General features: G+C 33.4%; 1 protein-coding gene across 1 annotated transcript in view; it reads left to right on the top strand.

The window, feature by feature from the left end:
- The window catches only part of CNKSR2 (connector enhancer of kinase suppressor of Ras 2), a 265,051-nt gene that overhangs the window by 61,301 nt on the left and 184,061 nt on the right, over positions 1–19,689 (top strand). The window contains exons 2-3 of the mRNA XM_039852288.1: positions 535–698; positions 11,310–11,512. Of these exons, the coding sequence (XP_039708222.1) occupies positions 535–698; positions 11,310–11,512 (367 nt within the window). The remainder of the gene's footprint in view (positions 1–534; positions 699–11,309; positions 11,513–19,689) is intronic.

The raw sequence follows: 19,689 nt of genomic DNA, 5'->3' as shown, positions 1-19,689 counted from the left end.
ACATAGAAAGAGTCCATAAATAGGAAGTGGTTGAAATAAAGAGAGTATTTCATTTTTCAGTTGTTGAAGTAGTGTTAAGATGACAAAAGATGGGATTCCAGAACACAGGAAGCTTGATTAGCCTTGTAAAGGAAGAAGGGTACCTCTCCTGCTGCAATGGGGTTAAAGAAGGAAGGAGGAGTGGGATGCAGATAAGTTTGGAAGGAGGAGAACCTGCCCAGTAGCACACTTTATGAAATAGTCAACAACGAGAACGGCTGAGACCAGAGGTAAAGCATCTGCGGTAATTGCTGAGGAAAATTCAAATAGGAATCTAACAACTAGGGATATGACGAAGGTATTCTGTGCCACCTCACCGCCCCCCCCACCCCACTGCAGCCTATATATAGATTGGAAAAAGGTGGATGATTGAATTAATCCAGAGTTGAAAGGGACTGGACTTGTGAGTTGGTAGGAGTTAATGCTTGTTTTATTTTTCCTATTTGTTTGGTTTAACTAGTTTTTATTCTTGTCTTCCATATTTTTCTTTTGCAGGTCTTGATGACTGTCTGCAGCAGTATATTAAGAACTTTGAGAGGGAGAAGATCAGTGGGGACCAGCTACTGCGCATTACACATCAGGAGCTAGAAGATCTGGGGGTCAGCCGTATTGGGCATCAGGAACTGATCTTGGAAGCAGTTGACCTTCTGTGTGCACTGGTAAGGACATAAAACTGGCAAGGAGGGAGACTTCACTTTGTGTCCTGTTTTCTTTCCTTTTAAAATTATTTTTTCCTCTTTTATGTTTTGTTTCTTTCCTTCTTTTTCTTCTCTTTTAAAAAAAAATTTAAATGCAAGAAGAAAAAAATCCCCCAATTCTCAACCAGCCGGATGTGGTATTTTCTTACTTCATTGAATTTGATATAATATAAAGTGCCAAATTACAAATCAAAGAGGCTTGTAACTCAACTGGTGGTGACATTACATGTGGCTGCTTGAAAAACTTAAATTAGAGCTCACCGAGGAAGCTTTCATATGAGCATTTGTAATATCTAATTGTATATAATCAGGTATAAAGTCCATTCCTTTCTAAAAGTTTTGATTTACTATCACAAATATTAAGTTATCCTATTTTAGAAAAGTCATCCTTAAAGTAATCAAATTATTTGTCTTCTTTATGTATACACCCAATAAAAATGGAATATTGTACATTATATGGTTACTTTTGTATATGAAAAGAGCATTGCCTAATTAGACAAGGTAATTCAATGTCAATAATCCTGCAAGATTCTATTAGTACATTAGATATTCTGAGAGGAACATAGGGGGATTTTTTTGCCCATGTTAGTTAGCTAAAATAACACTAACCTGACTGGTTTTAAATTCTTCCAGATATTTGTGAGGGAGTTAGAACTACAATGAGAAAGAACATAAATCTTGTAATATAGAAATCTCGGATTGAAATTACTGACACTTGAAGTTACTGATATTTGTGGGCAAGTAGTTTTACCATAGCCTTATTTAGTTCTTTTATTTAAAATGGAGATAATAGCAGCTACCTTTTGGTGGTGGTATGAAAAGCAAATGAGATAGTGTTTACATAGTGTTTAATTCAGTGCCTGACACACAGTAGGCATTTAGTAAGTAGTTTCTATTATTAAGATGATGATTCATAAGAAATGAGTAGATAATTAAACATAATTCAAGAATCGATCAATACACTCAGCACTGTGTGTGTCAGATGTAAGATCCAGTTCCTGCCCTCTTGAAAAGCCTAGTAGGGGAGAGTGACATACAAATAATCAATCGCAGTACTGTAGTATAATTATTAAAATGAAAGTATGAGCTACGTATTATGGGGGCAGAGATGAGAAAATAACTAGCTTTGACTAAGATAGATGGGTTTATAGTACAAAAGAGATAACAGTTAAGCAGCCTAGTAGAGGATAATGGACATGTGTTTGGTAGGTAGAGGAACAGACGAAACAACACATAAATAGGCACACATGCCTGGTGCATTTGAAAAATGGTAAGTTATTTGGGATGACAAACATAGATGGGAAACAGTGGCAGAAAATTAGGCTTTAAAAGATAGAATAATAGGGCCAGACTGTAAAATACCTTAACATCATGATAAGAAATTTGTATTTCCTAGTATGGGCATCGGAGAACCGTGCAAGAATGATCAAATATTTTTTTAAAGATAACTGATGGTAGTGAAAAGGATAGAATGGAGTGAGCATAAACAAGACAGAGAGAATAATTAGGAAACGTTGAAAATAATCTACTCAGGTTATGAGTAGGGCTTAAACTAGGATATGCAACAGGAAGAGAGAAGATCTGGTGAATATGAGGGGTGAGATAAAGGAAGGAGTTGAGAAAGATTCCATCTTTTCTAGCTGCAGAGATAGAGCAGATGATCTTGCAATAATGATGATGATGATTAATAAGAAATGAGTAGATAATTAAACGTAATTCAAGAATCAATCAACACTCATACATGTACACTTATTCCTTATCTAAATCAGCAAGAATAGCAGCAAGAATAGATTTAAGTGGGAATATAAATTGAGGTTTGAATTTGTCGAATTTGAGGCATCGTTGAACATATGAATTTGGAGTTAAGAAGTGGCTGAAGATACAGATTTTGGGGTCTCAAAGGTATAGGGATTGAGACCATGATAGATCATCCAGGAAGAGCCTGTAGAATATAAAGAACAAAGGATGCAGCTCGATATTTGGGCTGAGTAGGAAGAAGAAGCTACAGAGAAGGCTTATGAGCAGTCAGAGAAGCATGAAGACAACTACAAAATAGTTGTCACAAAAGCAATGGGGAGTATTATTTTCATCAGGGCACATCAATAATGTCACCAAATTTCACCAAAAAATAAAATAAAAAAAAAAATAAAGCCAATAGGATAAGCAAGGAAAAAAGACCTGACTGAAAGCAGTTTCTAAAGAAGAGTAGAATCTGAAACCATACTGAATAGCATCTCTCACTTAAACATTACCTTACTTGTCATTTCCTTAGAGACAATCCCTGATCACTTCCTCACCCTCGTTTGGTCTAAAATTACCCCCCAACCACCATCACTGTTATTCTCTTTCTTAACCCTCATGTCATTTTGTAATTAGGTATTTATATTTGTATTTATCAGTTTAATGTCTGTTTCTTTCACTAGACTGTAAGCTATGTGGGAAAAGTGACTATGCTTATTGAACACCTAATTAGCACATATGCCTGGCAAGAGTGTATGCTGAATAAATATTTTTTGAAAGTGGCGATGAGAGAAAATTCACACATTTTGCACATGATAGTGTGAGGATCTTCTTATTTCTCTATTCCTGAGATAAATCAGTTCAAACCAGAACACACACGCACACTAATCCCTTATCTGAATCAGATCATAGAAAGTGTACCTGAAATAAAAGAGTACCTGGGATAAGGCAAGGGTCTATAGCGTTTTTGCATACTGGTCTCCAAATCCAAGCCAGAATGACCATGAAGGTGCAATAGAAGTGGCTTGGAGATGAGCATCTGATCTCACAGTCCCCTATTTGCCAAATCTCCTATAACAGTAATAGTTGGGCATGTCAGAGTTTGAAGTCAGGGTGTATGTTTCATAAGCAGGGCTCCTCATAGATGAACCAATCATGTGCTAGGCTCCCTCACTGCCAATTTCAAAAAGGAAAGATCGATGGTTACAGTGTTACCTACAGATAGCTTGGACCTGAAGGCTTTTGAGTTTGGCCCATGCACAAGCTCTGCTGACCTAAACTTACTTAAAAGGATGGCATCAGAGATATATGACTAGACCATTTTGATGTTTGAGCCATGGAGCTATGGTAAATTCTTTCATATGCTGAGTTTTAATCCCTCTGTAGTTCTGAGTTTAAGCACCATAGAATTACATCATTTTCTTGCAAAAATTTCATTATCTTCTGGAGCTTAACACAGAAAAAAACCCCACTAAATTCATTCTTTGTTTGTTTATTCAGCAATAAATTCCTTTCATTCTCCAGAGAAGTCAAATTTTAAACTTCGTTTTCACTGCTTCCTAATAGCTATACATCACCACATTAGAAGTCTAGATATCTTCCAGTTTTTGCAACAGATGTTTTCCAGTGAATATAAAGCAAATTTCTGAGCAATGAATTCTGATTTACTTCTACATGCCATTATAAAATAAGGAGGTGAGAACCCTCATCAGCAAGTGAGATGGCTAGGCCAATAGTTCTGCTGTTGAGAATGGGGAACTATGTCCTGTCTCTTTGAAACTGTAATGTTTCTACTGGCCTTTGTACTTTTTCCTTACATCTACTATATTTATTTTTCTTTCAACATTTGTATATTCATGTTCAAACAGTGCTATCATGGGGAATACAAAGGTGAAAAAGGCATAGTCTGTGCTCTTAAGACATATACAGTCTGCTAAAGAAGACAACAGTCTTCTTTAAAGAAAATCCTAAGGGAATGCAGAAGAAAATGGTGAACATTGCTGAGGGATCCAGGAAGTATAGGTGGGCTTTGTATTGGGACTTGCAAGATGAGTAGATGTGTGCTGGACAAAAGTTTGGGGAAAATTTATCTAGGCCGAAGAAATATCAAGTGTAAAGACAGTTGTGAAAGAGTATGGAGTGTTCAGAGAGAAATGAGGATTTTCATTTGACTGGTGCAGAGTGGAAAGTGATGGGAAGAAAGGCAACTTAACACTTTGTATCGCATTATAATTCTTTGCTTAGATTTTTTTTTGGTCCTCCAGTATGCTTCCTGACCAGTGCTTAGCACACAGAGGATTAAATTAATGTTATCTTAATGAAGGTCTCTACCTTACTCCAGAGAACTGTAATTTTTTCTCGTGCCGACATGGCCTCTGACTCTGAAGTTTCTGATTCTAGTATAAGGAAGATACAGAACAATTACCAAATTCCTTTGTTTCTTTTAAGCTATGCAATATTTTCATCTGCCTTATCTTAAAGTTAGTCCTCATGGGGAATAAATGCTATGGCAACTGGTGAAAATCAGGTTTATTTAGTAACTTGTTTATTCATGCAACATTTATTCATTAAACACCAAGTGTATTGTTTGTACCATGTTATTCTAGAAAGAAATAAACTGTTCATGATTTGGAGGTGGATTAACTCTTTCAAGCTGTTATGCTATCATTTAGTACACTTAAATAGAGAGTACAGTATATTAACTGAAATAGTAAAGCATAAATTAAAATATACATAATTTAATGTATAGCCCTTAATTTATGTTCTGATAATACACCTTTTATTGGGAAGTATAAGTGAATCATTTATGACAGGATAAAAACAGTTTCATTTTATTCTTCATGTACTTTCCATGTAATAGGCATTTTGCAGGAAAAAAAAAATTTGTAGTTTACCTTTCTTTCCAGCTTTATCAAAATATAATAGACAATTAGTTGCTCGTATTTGCATTGTACAATTCAATGAGTTTTTTTCAAGTATAGTTGGCATACAATGATATATTAATTTCAGTTGTGCAGCATAGTGATTAGAGATCTATATAGCTCACAAAGTGATCAGCCCAGTAAATCTAGTGCTCCTCTTCTCCCTTACATATTTATTATAACACTGTTGACTATTTTCCTTATGCAACACTTTATATCTCCATGACTGTTTTGTAACTACCTATTTGTACTTCTTAATCCCTTTGCCCTTTTTTACCATCCCCCAACCCCCTTCCCTTCTAGTAGCCCTCAAAATATCTCTGTATCTATTAATTTGTTTCTGTTTTTGTTGTTTATGTTGTTCTTTAGATTCCCCATGTACATAAAATCATGTTGTATTTGTCTTTATCTGACTTACTCCACTCAGCGCGATACCCTCTAGGTCCATCAAGGCAATATCTTTTTCTATCTTCTTTTAGTTTGTGTGTCTTTTAATCTGAACTGGGTCTCTTGTAGGCAGCATATGTTGGAGTCTTGTTTTCTTATCCATTCAGCTACTCTATCTTTTGGTTGGAGCACTTAATTTTTTTCCATGAGGTACTTGTTGATAGGTATGTAGTTACTATCATTCTTTATTAACATTTTTCATACATGTTTTTTCTTCTTAAAGAATCTCTCCAACATTTCTTGTAAAGAATCCCTCTTGGTGATGAATTCCTTTAGCTTATTTTTGTCTAGGCAGTTCTTTATCTGTCCTTTGACTCTTAATGATAGCTATGCTGGATAAAGTATTCTTGGTCGTAGATCCTGGGTTTTCATCACGCTGAATATTTTGTGCCAAGTCCTTCTGTCCTGCAAAGTTTCTTTTGAGAAATCAGCTGCCAGTCTTATGGGTGCTCCCTTGGAGGTAACTAACTGCTTTTCTCTTGCTGCCTTTAAGATTCTCTCTTTCTATTTAATCTTTGGCATTTTAATTATAATGTGTCTTGATGTGGGCCTTTTTGGGTTCATCTTGTTTGAAACTTTCTGTGCTTCCTGGGGTTTTATGTCTATTTCCTTCACCAGATTGGGGAAGTTTTCCATCATTATTTCTTCAAATAGGTTTTCAACTTCTTGTTTTCCCTCTTCTTCAGGTACCCCTATGACATGGATGTTTTTACATTTAATTTTGTCTCATAGGCTCCTTAAATTATTATAATATATTCTTGGCTTCTTTTTCTTGCTATTCTCACTGGGTGTCTTTGGCTTCCCCATCTTCTATATCACTGGTTCAATCCTCTTCATCCACTCTGTTTATTTCATCTAATATACTCTGCATCTCACATAATGTCGTCTTCATTTCTAATGGTTGATTCCCTTTTATAATTTCAATTTCTCTTTCCATTTTTATATTTTTTATTCTTTTGTTAAAGTTCTCACTGAGTTCATCTACACTTCCCCTAAGTTCATTGAGCGTCTTTATAACCAGTGTTTTGAAGTCTATCTGTTAGATTGCTTGACTCCATTATTCCTGAATCTCTGTTTTGTTCTCTCATATGGTTTCTGCTTCTTTGTCTTCCCATTTTGGCTGCCTTTCTATGTCTGTTTCTATGTACTAAGCAAAGCTCCTCAGTCTCCTGGTCTTATTGCCGTGGCTCTGTGTTGTAGGTGTCCGGTGGCACAGACCTGAGAGGAGTTCAGCTGCAGGACAAGTTTAGCCTCAGCCTGTGCCCCTCTGGGGCCACCTGTTAAGATTCAGCCAGCATTCCACAGATGCTGTGCTTATAGTTGCATCAAGAAGCCACACCAGAAACCGAGGTCAGCTGCCACTAGTGTGAGTCTTGGAGCTGCTCCGCAAGGGACACAGGACTCACTGAGGACACAATTGGATGTGGCTTGGGTGGGGCCACAAGTTGGGAGAGTCAGAGTTTCAGGGAATTCTTTGGGCGGAGTGACCTCTGTTATCCAGTTCCATGTTGTCTCAGTTATGGAGGCACTGTGTCCAACACTGGGAGGGGGAGGGCTCAATAGAGGAACAATGGATAAGGCTGGCACTTCTCTCCTGGAGAGATCCTTGCCTCCAGCCCTTGCTCCAACAGCTCTGTTCCCTTGTATCTCTAGTGCCTCACAAGCAGCCAACAGAGCACTGGTGCTCAAAGCGAGCAAGTCCATCACCATAAAATCCAGTCGCAGACACGACCCCTTTAAAAGAAACATCTGCAGCTGCCTAGCCTCTGTCCCACTCAGCCGCTCAGGACTGGCAGCCTCACGTCCTTCACCTCCTCCTACCTCCTACTACTGCAGGATGATTTCTTACTTCTCTCCTAGTTATAAGACTCCTGTTCCTCTAGACCCCAGGTGACTCTGCTTGCTGTTTGCTCCATGTTACCATCACACCTTTGATGCAGTTGAAAGAGGGGATGAACAAAGCCTCTATCATTTATGCCATTTTGCCCACTCTCCTTGCCAGAAAATTTTGACATCTGCAGTTGCTAGGATTTGTTTCTTTGCAACATAATTGCTTGGTTCATTCATCGCAAAATAATTTAGTTCTAAAAAATTCATTAAAGCAATCCTTTTAAGACTCACTCATTTATAAGCAAAGTATTAGAAAACTTAAACATCTGCTACATGCTACATTCAAGTTAAGAGCTCTGAATAAAATAGCATTGACATTGTAAAATGTGGTGCCAGTATCGAATATTTTTAGTTAAATGTTCAGTGAGAATTTGTCACTAGTGAAGATATAGCCAACTCGATTTTCTAAAATATTAAGTGTGTTCCTTCATTTCTTGGATGTGCTTTTGCATGCATATAATTGACAGAGAACAATATGAACTTAGCACCAATTCCTTACAACTAGACTGGCTATGTTGAATCAGTCTAGTCAGACTGGTTCTTGGCAGACATACTATTGGCCAAGTATTTAAACAAATAGGTAACAGAACAAAGAAAATTACTGAGTACATTTCTGTCCAAGCTTTTGTTTTCTTGATGTATAGTCCTTTCTATACTAATAGTAATTCCTAGTTTTCCCATGCATATCCAGTGTAAAGCAAGTCCATAACAAATAAACCTGCATTTTTATAAAGTTGAGGTAGTACATTGCCTCTGGCCAAAAGCAAAGGGGTGCTTCATTTACTTGTCCCTTCTTTACATGGTAGGTGAAGGAGTATGATTTACTGGTGACTTAGCAAGTCACAGTAAACCAGCCCCTTTCATGAAAGAAATAGCAAGAAGATATCTATGTCGGCAGTAATTGATTTTGAGCTACTGAAAATCGTCATGATAAAAATTAACTTGAGAGATCGATTAATCCATCCCTCTTCTTAAAATAGTACCACATAGATACCTTTATATATGGATGAGCTTTTAACCTATTTTTACAACTCTTCTAGTATTGAAAAAAATGCTTTTGAATTATCAATTTAACTAGTTATATTTAAGTAGGATCAGTTGTAAGAATTTTCCTCTCCATTTTCTACTAATCTTTCATCTCTCCTTGCTTCTACACTCCTTTGTCCTCCTTATTTTTCACCTCTACTCAACATAGGACATTTCTTTAATAGGTTTCCAAGTTCGGAGGCCTTCTCAGGGTATCCATTCTTTGAGGTTTTGTCCAGAAGATTTTTATATTCTCTAATTCTTGAGTTGCATTAAAAATAATAATTTTAGTATTATCTTAAACTTAGAAGACTTCAAGATATTTTTACTTTGCCTTCAGATTTTGATTTATAAGATTTGTATTTTAAAATTATTTTTACCTTTTCTAATAAAATATTTGATGTTTCTATTATATGAATAGATATAACTTAAATTAATCTTCTGTGGAGGATAAAAGTTACAGAACAAAACTATTTCCAGGTTGATCGATTAGGATCCTCTTTAATAAACTATTATAATTTGAAATTCTGTAAGAATGTTATAATTTGTTTATAAACAAATATTTCTTCATTAAAATTATTAATACACAAAAATTAAAAATGCAGACACTATTGTACTTAAAGGAAAATGCTTTAACATGGGAAAAAACTTCAAAAATAGTTTTAAGGATTTCAGAAGTTTTATTTACATGTGGTCAATGTAATTACAAATTGTTCTGTCTAGTCATTAGGGAGTATCTTTTATAAACTTATAAAGAGACTTTCTTCTTAATATAGTGACAAGCTGGATAAAATCTCTCAAATGTTTCGCAGATAATCCATGCTCAGATGCAATAGAATTTGAATTGAATGTTGTTTTGTTCGTACAGCGAAACCTTTTAACCTGAGAGAAGAATATTGTAATTTAAAATAAGCAGCAAATATTTATTACAATATGATTCTTTAAAAAAAAATCCATGGCTCCAAAAAAAAGTGTTATTTCCATAAAAATGTTAATTCCCAGCAGAGAACAATCAGACTTTTATCACTATTAAATCTTTAGTAGTAACATACGTAATATGACTTGGTTTTTAGTGTTTATGTATCCAAATCCTCTCTAGTGTCTCCTTTTCTCTCCTCCAAGTTCTCTCTTCTAAAATTACTATAGAAAAAATAAACCTAAATTTTATATAAACTAGGTATCCAGTGGTTTTTGACTTAATAATATAGCTAAATTCTTGTACCATTTGCTTCTCTTTTTTATTCCCCCAATATTTTATCTTCTATTTTGCTTCATCTGTTGTCACCACCCTGCTTTGAGCAGGAGTAGACTATTGGTGCTAAGGAGTTATAGTAGAGGCATTCCCCTAACAGGTGGCATGATGAACTCTGTCTTCTCTAAACTCTGAGCCCTATAAGCAAACCAAAATATCTCTCAGTGTCTAACTTTAATCAACTGTAAAAGGAGGGCAAATCAAACTTAGAATTGTTTGGGCCTCAGAGGCTATTTAACATTCTTTGGATTTTATGATTTTCTATAAGGTGATAATACTTTTAATTTTACACATGACGGTAATGTGCATGCTGCTAAGTAGTTTGATCAAGATCACCCTCTGATCAGGTTAATAGCCTTTCTTAGAGATGTTTTACATTTCACAATTAGCTGTTTTAAAACTTAATCGTAACTTATGAAATATTTCCTTAAAGTTAATTTGAAGTAATCCTATATTTTCTTATTGAATATGTTTTTTTTTTAAGAAAGCTTATTTTTATTTATTTATATAACCCCTTTCTGCAACAATTTGTTAAAAAAAATGTTTAGGGTAAAGTAATAAACATTAATAGAAATTTAAAAATGAGACTAATGAAAAGAAATACACTTACCAGAAAGTCACTATGATTGCCTTAGATGTGCTTCACATTTGAGCTAATGCAACCATGCAAAAATAAAAATATGTGTAGTTTCATAATTTGTATTATAAAAAGGAAAATGTGTATTGGTTCACCTGAGGACGCAGAGTTTTTCCTGGCACCATATTCTCAAAGAAACTTTTTATGAGAGTCATTAAGGAGAAGACACAGAAAAAAGGTATATTATGATTTACTCCTTTTTATTGTTGAGTTGTGCTTGCTTTGCTCACTTTGAGGAAGCAGAATTTTTCCTAGTACCTGCAATCATGACTATGCATGTGCTAATAGAAGAGGTACTCAAAATTAATTGTTGGTAATAATGAATTTAGCAAGTAAATGAATGTAGGTGTGGGGTTAAAAAAAACACTTATGAATTCTTATAAACTTTCTGTCTTGAGTGCTATAGTTCCAATATATAGTGCTCTCATCTTTCCATGTTCACATTAGTACTTAACACATTTTATTGTAACTTATTAGAAGTTTCCCCAGATTCTCACTTGACTGAGGGTTCAACTAAGCTGCAAATCCTGTCTTGTTTATTTATAACTCTTAAAACTAATTCCGTTGCCCATACATAGTAAAGTGCTCAGTAGGTGGTTTAATGGATGGGTGAATTATTGACTTTAAGTATATTTGTTTTCTCTCTCTTTATAATTCAGAATTATGGCTTGGAAACAGAAAATCTAAAAACCCTTTCTCACAAGTTGAATGCATCTGCCAAAAATCTACAGAATTTTATAACAGGGAGGAGAAGGAGTGGCCATTATGATGGGAGAACCAGCCGAAAATTGCCAAATGACTTTTTGACTTCGGTTGTGGATCTGATTGGAGCAGCCAAGAGTCTGCTTGCCTGGCTGGACAGGTAAAATCTTGCAAATGTTTCATAAGTAATCTTCTTTGGACACCGGTTTGAATATAACATTATTTCATGGTTTCTTGTGAAAGGATTAGAGAGGTAGAGAAATATCAAGTAACAAATGTCTCTTTATAATTCATAATATGAAATGAAAAAAATTAGATTAAAATTATATCTGGTTAAACATTTAATGGTAACACAGATTACAACTGTTTTTAAAAAAAACTAAATAAACTCATTTTTGAAAATTTTTATGAGTATATACTATGTTATATGGTTAAATAATCAAAATTTAAAATACATTTGTCTTTCACAAGAAGCTCTGATAATATATAATTTTACCAGAATTTGTTCTTGAATAAATATCAGTAGGATACACACACACATATATACATATAATTATATTGTTTTTTTTTAAATATGAAGTCATATTAAAAATAAAGTATGTGTACTTTAAAGTGAAAGTTAAGGTAATTTTACTTATTTCTATATTATCAAAATTTAGATATATTAATAATACATAACATGGTACTAAATCTAAACTCTAAGCTATATATTATTAACTTTTTGACATTTAATTGATGACAACATATTTCTTTTGCATTATGACATCATTAAAATTTAATTCTCATAATTGTCTAAACCACATTTATCAATTGTTTGAAGTAATTACACTTTAAATAAATAATTCTACAAGTTATACAATGGTCAATAAGCAAAATATATTTAAAATATGTCTTAGTCCTTAAGTAGCATAATACACTTGTTTTGGGAGGCTTCTCAGTTACCAGAAAGCTTAAAGAACACAATTGATTTTAGTTATATCTTCTTATACTATTACCTGCCTTATAATTGCAAATTTGCTCAGCCTCAATATTTGTATTTAGTGTATTTCATTATTTATCTTTTTACACTGGTACTCATTAAATAAATAAATAAATAAATGAAATAGAATTATTAGGGAATGTTTTTACTTCTTAATGGCAGATATGGCCGTTTATAAAATCACATCAATAACTTCTAGAACACTATAATGGTTTCTGAAATTTTATTGTATTTCATAATGTTTCATAATGGCATTATTTTTATTATCTAATAAGATGCTCTTAGTAATGCCAATTCACATTAAACTCACATAAGTATACACACACATACAAAAATACATGCAAACATACACATAGCAATCCACAAAGTCAGTCAATGGTGTTTTATTTCATAGGAAGAGAAACTGTGACCAAAAATCTAAAGGAAAATAATTTAAATCATCTGTTTGGCTTTCATTGCCGCAAAGGTTCTCAAAATGCTTATTTTATGTTATATCATACCACAGTGATCAATTAAACCAAAGGCCATTTAACATTTTGACCATAAAGGTGAAATATGTACTTGAAAGGAAAAAAAGTCAACTTTGTGATAACTTTACAATCTTCTACTGACTGAGACTTTTGTGAATTGAAAAAGGAAACTGAAGTTTATGTTTTGAAGCTCTTTTACAAAAAAAGCTCAGCTCCAGGCTGACTTGTGTATAATGATGATGCTTTAACAGTTTAACTTTTAAAAGGGAAAGAAAAAGAAGGAGAAAAAAATATTTGCCATGCTAATAAGACATTTGAACTTAATGCTGAAGGCATTGTTTAGGGTCATTGTTGTCTTCAGATCTGTGAATTTTGAGGATTACTTGGGCTACAGTGTTAGGAAAGATTAGAGAAGAGAAAGTCTAGAAGAAGGGAAACCAGTTAAGAGGGTATTTTAAGAACTAATCTTACTGCTGATACTGTTGGTGATTCTCATGCTAATACCTCCAGGCACTCTCATTTAATAATGTAACCCTAGGAGGGTTGTCTTCATTTTACTGATAGGGAAACTAGCACTTAAAGACGTTAAGTTCAAAACCAAATGGCAGGTAAGTGGAGGAGCCAGTATTCAGACCAGGCATCTGACTACAGAATTGATCCTCTCCATGCTATTTATGGAGATTTTTAATTATAGAAATAGCAGTGAGGATGGGAGAATGTTAGAGATATTTATGCAGATAAATAAGACTTGGTGACAGGTACGATCTAGAGACTAAGGAAAAAGGACACATTCATAGTGAATAAAAGGTATCTGATTTGACTGACACAGTGGATGGTAGTGCTATTTATTATCAAAATAGGAGGAACGGGCTGTGGTGGAAGACAAGTGTTGAGTGTCGGGCATGATAAATTGTGATGGCTGGAGAATACTAAAGTGGAAAGGTCTTTATAGTATTGCTGCTCAGAAAAGATATGTTGATAGAGATTTGAGAATAGTTAAAATATAGGTGATCGTTAAAGTCACAGATAAATTAATATGTAGTCTAAGGACAGTTATAGAGTATATTCTTATTCTGTCCTATGTGTTTTCTATAACATTTACACCCTTCTAACACACTACATAATTTACTTATATATTATTCTTATTGTTTTTGTCCGATTACTCTTTATAGGATGTATACTTGAAGACAGTAGGGATTTTCTTATGCTTTGTTCAGTGGTATCACAATTATCTAGAAGAGTTCTTGGCCTGTAGTGGATGATCAATAAATATTTCTGAGTGAATGCAGAGAACTGGGATGAGGAATGAGCTCTGTGAACTACCAACAACAGAAGAATGATTAGAAGTTTAGCTTATTGAAAAAAATAAGAAGGCATAAGCAGAGAGGTGGGAAAGAATTAGTTGAGAGTAGTGTCATGGAATCAAAGACGGTAAAAGTTTTTGTTGTTTGTTTTTTGGTTTCGTATTGAAATTTCAGTGTTGTTTTATTTTTTCCAACTTTATTTAGATATAATTGACATATAACATTGTGTAAGTTTAAGGACTCCAACATGATGGTTTGCTGTTTATTATAAAATGATTACCACAATAAAGTTAGTTAAAACATCTATTTCCTCACATTATTACCTTTTGTGTGTGTGTGGTAAGAACATTTAAGATGGGAATAAAGAGTTTTAGTGGAAAAAGGAAATGGTCAGTAGTGTCAGATGTTGCTGAGAGATTAGATAGGGTAAGGACTGAAAGTATGTAGTGGACTAGAGAATCAGGATATATGTGACCTCACCAGCAACAGTTTAGTGTTTTTACTTAGAACTCATGAAAACTGGAATGCATGGATTGGTAGTGGGTTAAAGTTAAGTGAAACTCCTCTTTGAATAAATTTTTCTGTGAAATGTTTTGTCCTTCAGGATAGTTTTCTATCACATTAACTTTCCCTTTTCATAGATTCTTAATCTTTTAGTGGTGATGGAAAAGAGGAAAGGCAAATGATGAGTGCTATTTCTATATTTGGGAACTCGACTTTGCTTCTTCTTCTTGCCATGGGTTGTATGAATATCTCAACTTCTCCTCAGTGAATATACATTTCAGAAGGTCTCAAAATCAATTTAAATGTAATAGGATTTTATCTATAACTGCCAAGTTAAATGTTTAGGCTTTTTGTTTTCCTCACATGTAGTCCAGACTTTTATTAGAATTAGAATTAGAATTAAGAATTAGCATTGAAAAAAGAGATGCAGCATGACAAAGGAATATAATACAATTCAAAGAGGAAGTAATTCTTAGGAGTGCAGCATATCTAAGCCTTTATTTGTACTTTGGTATTTCTCTTCAAATGCTAAAAAGTACCGCTTTTCTGTTTTTGTCCTTGATACCTCAAATCACTATATAGAATTTTATTTATTTAGAATTCATTTCTTCTTATACTTTGATCTTTTAATATCATTGAAAAATTTTGCAGGTTTAAGACTTAAGAGTTAGGGTCTAGGAAAACAAGTGTTGGCAAGGATGTGGAGAAAAGGAAACATTCGTGCACTGTTGGTAGGATTGCAAATTGGTACAGCCAATATAGAAAATAATTTGGAGATTCTTCAAAAAATTAAAAATAGAACTATCTTATGATACAGCAATTCCACTTCTGGGTATTTATCCAAAGAAACGCAAAACACTAATTCAAAAAAATATATGCGCCCCTATATTCACTGCAGCACTATTTACAGTAGCCAAGATATGGAAGCAACCTAAGTGCCCATCCATAGAAGACTGGATAAAGAAGTTGTGGTACATATATAAAATGGAATATTACTCAGGCATGAAAAAATGAAATCTTACTATTTGCAACAACATGAATGGACCTAGACAGTATTATGCTAAGTGAAATAAGTCAGACAGAGAAAGACAAGTACCATATGATTTCACTTATGTGTGAAATCTAAGGAACAAAATAAATGAACAAACAAAATAAAAACAGGTTCATAGATACAGAGAAGAACTCATGATTGCCAGGTGGGAGGGAGGGGCTGGGGAGCTGGATGAAAAAGGTAAAGGGACTAAAAGTATAAATTGGTAGTTATAAAATAGTCATGATGATGTGAAGTATAGCATAGGGAATATAGTCATTAATATTGTAATAACTATGTATAGTGCCAGATGGGTACTAAAATAATATGGGGATCACTTCATAAATTACATAAATGTCTAATTATTATCTGTATACCTGAAACTAATATAAAATAATATTGAATGCCAACTCTAATTGAAATTGTTTTTAAAATATAAATAAGAAAATAAATTTAAAAAAAGAGCTAAAGTGCTAGGGGAAAAATATTTACAATTCATAAAAACTCCAAAATCAGTGGTGCTTCCATTCAAATGTTTATTTATTTTCAAAAACCAGCTTCTTACATTTCTTAACTAAAATAAAATCTAAGGCTAACAAAATCCTTTTTTTCTTCCCATTTTAAATATTGACTTGAATGAAACAGCAGACTTTCCCAGAGGAAAAGCCTCAGAGATGAATCACAGTTGGTAGCTTTACTGTTTATTTTCAATGCATGGTTTACTTGTCTATTTTTAAACTACATCCTGCTGTTTTTCACACTTCATCTTTCTTGCAGTTTTATATGGCATTGCCAAATCAATCTATACTTGGAGTTTTACAGATCACTGTGTATATCATGTTGTACAGCAACATCATTAAAAATGTTCAAAATTGTTATTTATAGAAGTGTATTTTCCTATTTATGGTGAAAGTTTTTCTCTCATTTTTAGCATAAATACCTAATTTTGATTGTTTCTGAAATACCTTTCAAGATCATTCCATTTTGAAGAGATCAATGAGATATCTTTTTATATCACTGAAAACCTTCAAAGTGTTTAAGGCATAAGAGTTAGGGTATGTTAAAAATAAAATTTAATTAACTAAATATTAAGATCTAATTGGCTTTATGAACAATTAATGAATTGGGCAGCATCCCATCTAGCAAGCAGAAAGTAGCCCAGAGGAGCTGTACAAAATGGAAGGCTTTTATAGGCAGAAGGGAGTTGGGGAAAGGAAGCTACAAACAAAAGGATTACTTCAGACAAGATGACCTTCCCTTAGGGGCCAGGACTTCAGGGGTCTTATCTGGCAGATTACCTCACTAGTGTTCATCAGAAAATTCTAGACTGATTGGTTTAAAATTCTACTCCTGAGAGAGGCTGAACTGCAATTGTGTTGGTTTGTCGACATGGGGCTTAGCACAAGTGACTCCATTTGGGGCCTGTTGAATTTTTTAATGGGTCCTGAGGAAAAAAAAAAATTTTCTTTAAGAAAAAAGTAAGATTTCTTTCACATCTTTAGCCTTATCTAAGGAAATGGTTAAACTAATTTCTTCTGTAATAGGAAACTATAGGACAAAAATTAATTCTATAAAAGGAAAAATATTAGAGACAAAGAAAACTACTTCAAACACTACCAGATACCGTGGCTCGTTGTTTGGTCTTATTTCCCCTCATATGTTCACTGCTCCTACTGGGCACCTCTTTTTCCAGAGATGAGCAGCGATGTAGCATTGCCAACTGTTCATGGACTGCCCTGCAGCCTCAGTAGTGCTGGGAAATAGTAAGGCCTTCCAGATTGCACTATGAATTTAACTTTTTAGCTTTCCATATTAGCTTCTAATTTGATTAGGATTTCTTAACCAGTAGCAACCTTTTCATAAATGTAATACTTTGGTTTGAAAAGAATACACAAAGAATAATTTCTTATAGAGTCAAAACCTTTACACTAGAAAGAAGTATAAGCATTGAATTATCCCTGTGATTTAAGAAAATTGCGTACTTTTTAAGAACTAGGTAGGGCAGTTTCTATAACATGCATTTATTGATGAGCCAAGGATTTTATCCTTTTTTAAAGAAAAACTTTCTGGCATTGAAAAACTTTTCTGCCATGAATTTTATTTCCTTTAAAGCCACTATGTTCTTTTTCTAAGTAGCTTGGGGTTTTTTTAGAGTTAAGAACGAATTCCTTTCTTTGTTTTGTTTTTGAGCCAATCATGTTCAGTTACTCTATAGAGATTAATTTTTTTTTTAATTTCATAATCATTAAGTCATGATTGAGTGATCAGTTTTGGTAACTCACAGAGATTGGAACCCTGTCTGACAGCTTTCTTTTATTAATGTGCAAATATATCCAAAATCACCAATACCAAACATTAACATCTGCTGGCTAAGAATTGTTCTTGGTGTGGTTGTATATGATTTGCCTTTAAAACTAAAACTCTAGGAGAACTCACTGCAGGATAAAAATCAATATTTTCATTGGTATATGTTTAGATTTTTTCTGGTTGTCTTGACATTTAATCTTCAGCAAGAAGTTTGTCCTACTTGAAATACGAGTGTCCAGAAAAGTGGAAGACATGCCTTAGAATTCAGTTTGCTACAGGCATTCAGTCATCAACAGGTTTTTCTTTTGGTATATTTTGAAAATCAAATGAGAGTCTTTTAAATATTTATGGAGAAAATCATGCTGTATTTCATCTTACCACTTTTGAATTAAGTTTTTAGAATTTTATTAACAGACTTTGACTTTTTCAAACCTAGCAATCAATCCAAACTCTTTCTAATAATGCCAGAAGCATTTTTGAATTCTTAATTAAAATGCCAATTTTTATGCTTCAATGAAGCAAAAATAGTCTTTAGGTAGTATTTTTTTGTTAATGATTGTTTCCCTAGAAGTGCTTATATTTTACATCTTTTTTAAAAAATAGTTTTATTGTGACCTAATTTGCATTCTATAAAATTCACTCATTTTAAGTGTACAGTTTAATGAGTTTTAGTAAATTTAGATACAGCTATTCAGCCATCTCTACAATCCAGGTTAGAAAACTTCCATTAAGATAGATTTTTTAAAAGTTGGTCCTATTTACAACTAAAGAGGTTAATTATTTTTTAACTGGGAACATAGGTTAATTGATTACATATTTTTTCTAATTAACTTTATTTGAATTCTTAATGTCTTTTGTTTTAGTAATACATATGTATAAATAATAGTAATATATATAAATATACTGAGTTTTAGAATATAAATAAACAGATTAGTATAAAGGCAGCCTATAATAATTAGACTGTGGTGTATAGAATCATTTAGAAAAGAGTATGTTAAAGCCACTGGAAAAAGAAAGGGTAATTTAATAAATGGTACTGTGGTACTTGGTTAAGCCTTTAGAAAACAAATGATAGAACACTGATCACTAAAATCATTTTAGGTATATCATTTACTTACATGGAAAACATAAATTCACAAGAAACTACAGAAAATATAGACAAAAAATGGTTTCCAGATTTAGACTTACTAAGTATTTAAAAATAGGAAATAACGTATAAAGAAATACACTATTTGACTTTGATTACATAAAATTGAAAAATGTGACAAAGTATAAGAGATGGCAAACTGGAAAAAAATACTTGCAACAAACAGATATGAGAAGCAGAAAGGTTAATGTGTATTATGTAAATATTACATTTAAATTAAAAACAAAAAATGCCAAAATGCAATAGATGAGCATATAAATAGACAATTCAGAAAAGATGAAACAGGAATTGCTGATATATTGTTGTATATACCAAACAACAGAGCTTCCAAGTACATGAAACAAAAACTAGCAGAAAAGAATAGACAAATCCATAATAATAGTTGGATACTTCATCTCCACTTTCTCAAAAAATGATAAAACTACTAGACCGAAAGTCAGTAGTTTGGTGGAAGAGCCGAACACCACCACCAAACAAGATATAATTGACATTTTTAGAGCACTTTATCCAACAACGGCAGAGTACAAATTCTTTTCAAGTGCCCATGGAACATTCACCAAGATAGACTTGCATCATCTAACAATCTTCAATAAATT

Source organism: Pteropus medius, unplaced genomic scaffold (genome assembly GCF_902729225.1).
Source record: "Pteropus medius unplaced genomic scaffold, Ma_sr-lr_union100, whole genome shotgun sequence".
In the NCBI taxonomy this organism is placed as follows: Eukaryota; Metazoa; Chordata; class Mammalia; order Chiroptera; family Pteropodidae; genus Pteropus; species Pteropus medius.
This window is presented reverse-complemented; position numbering and strand designations above follow the sequence as displayed.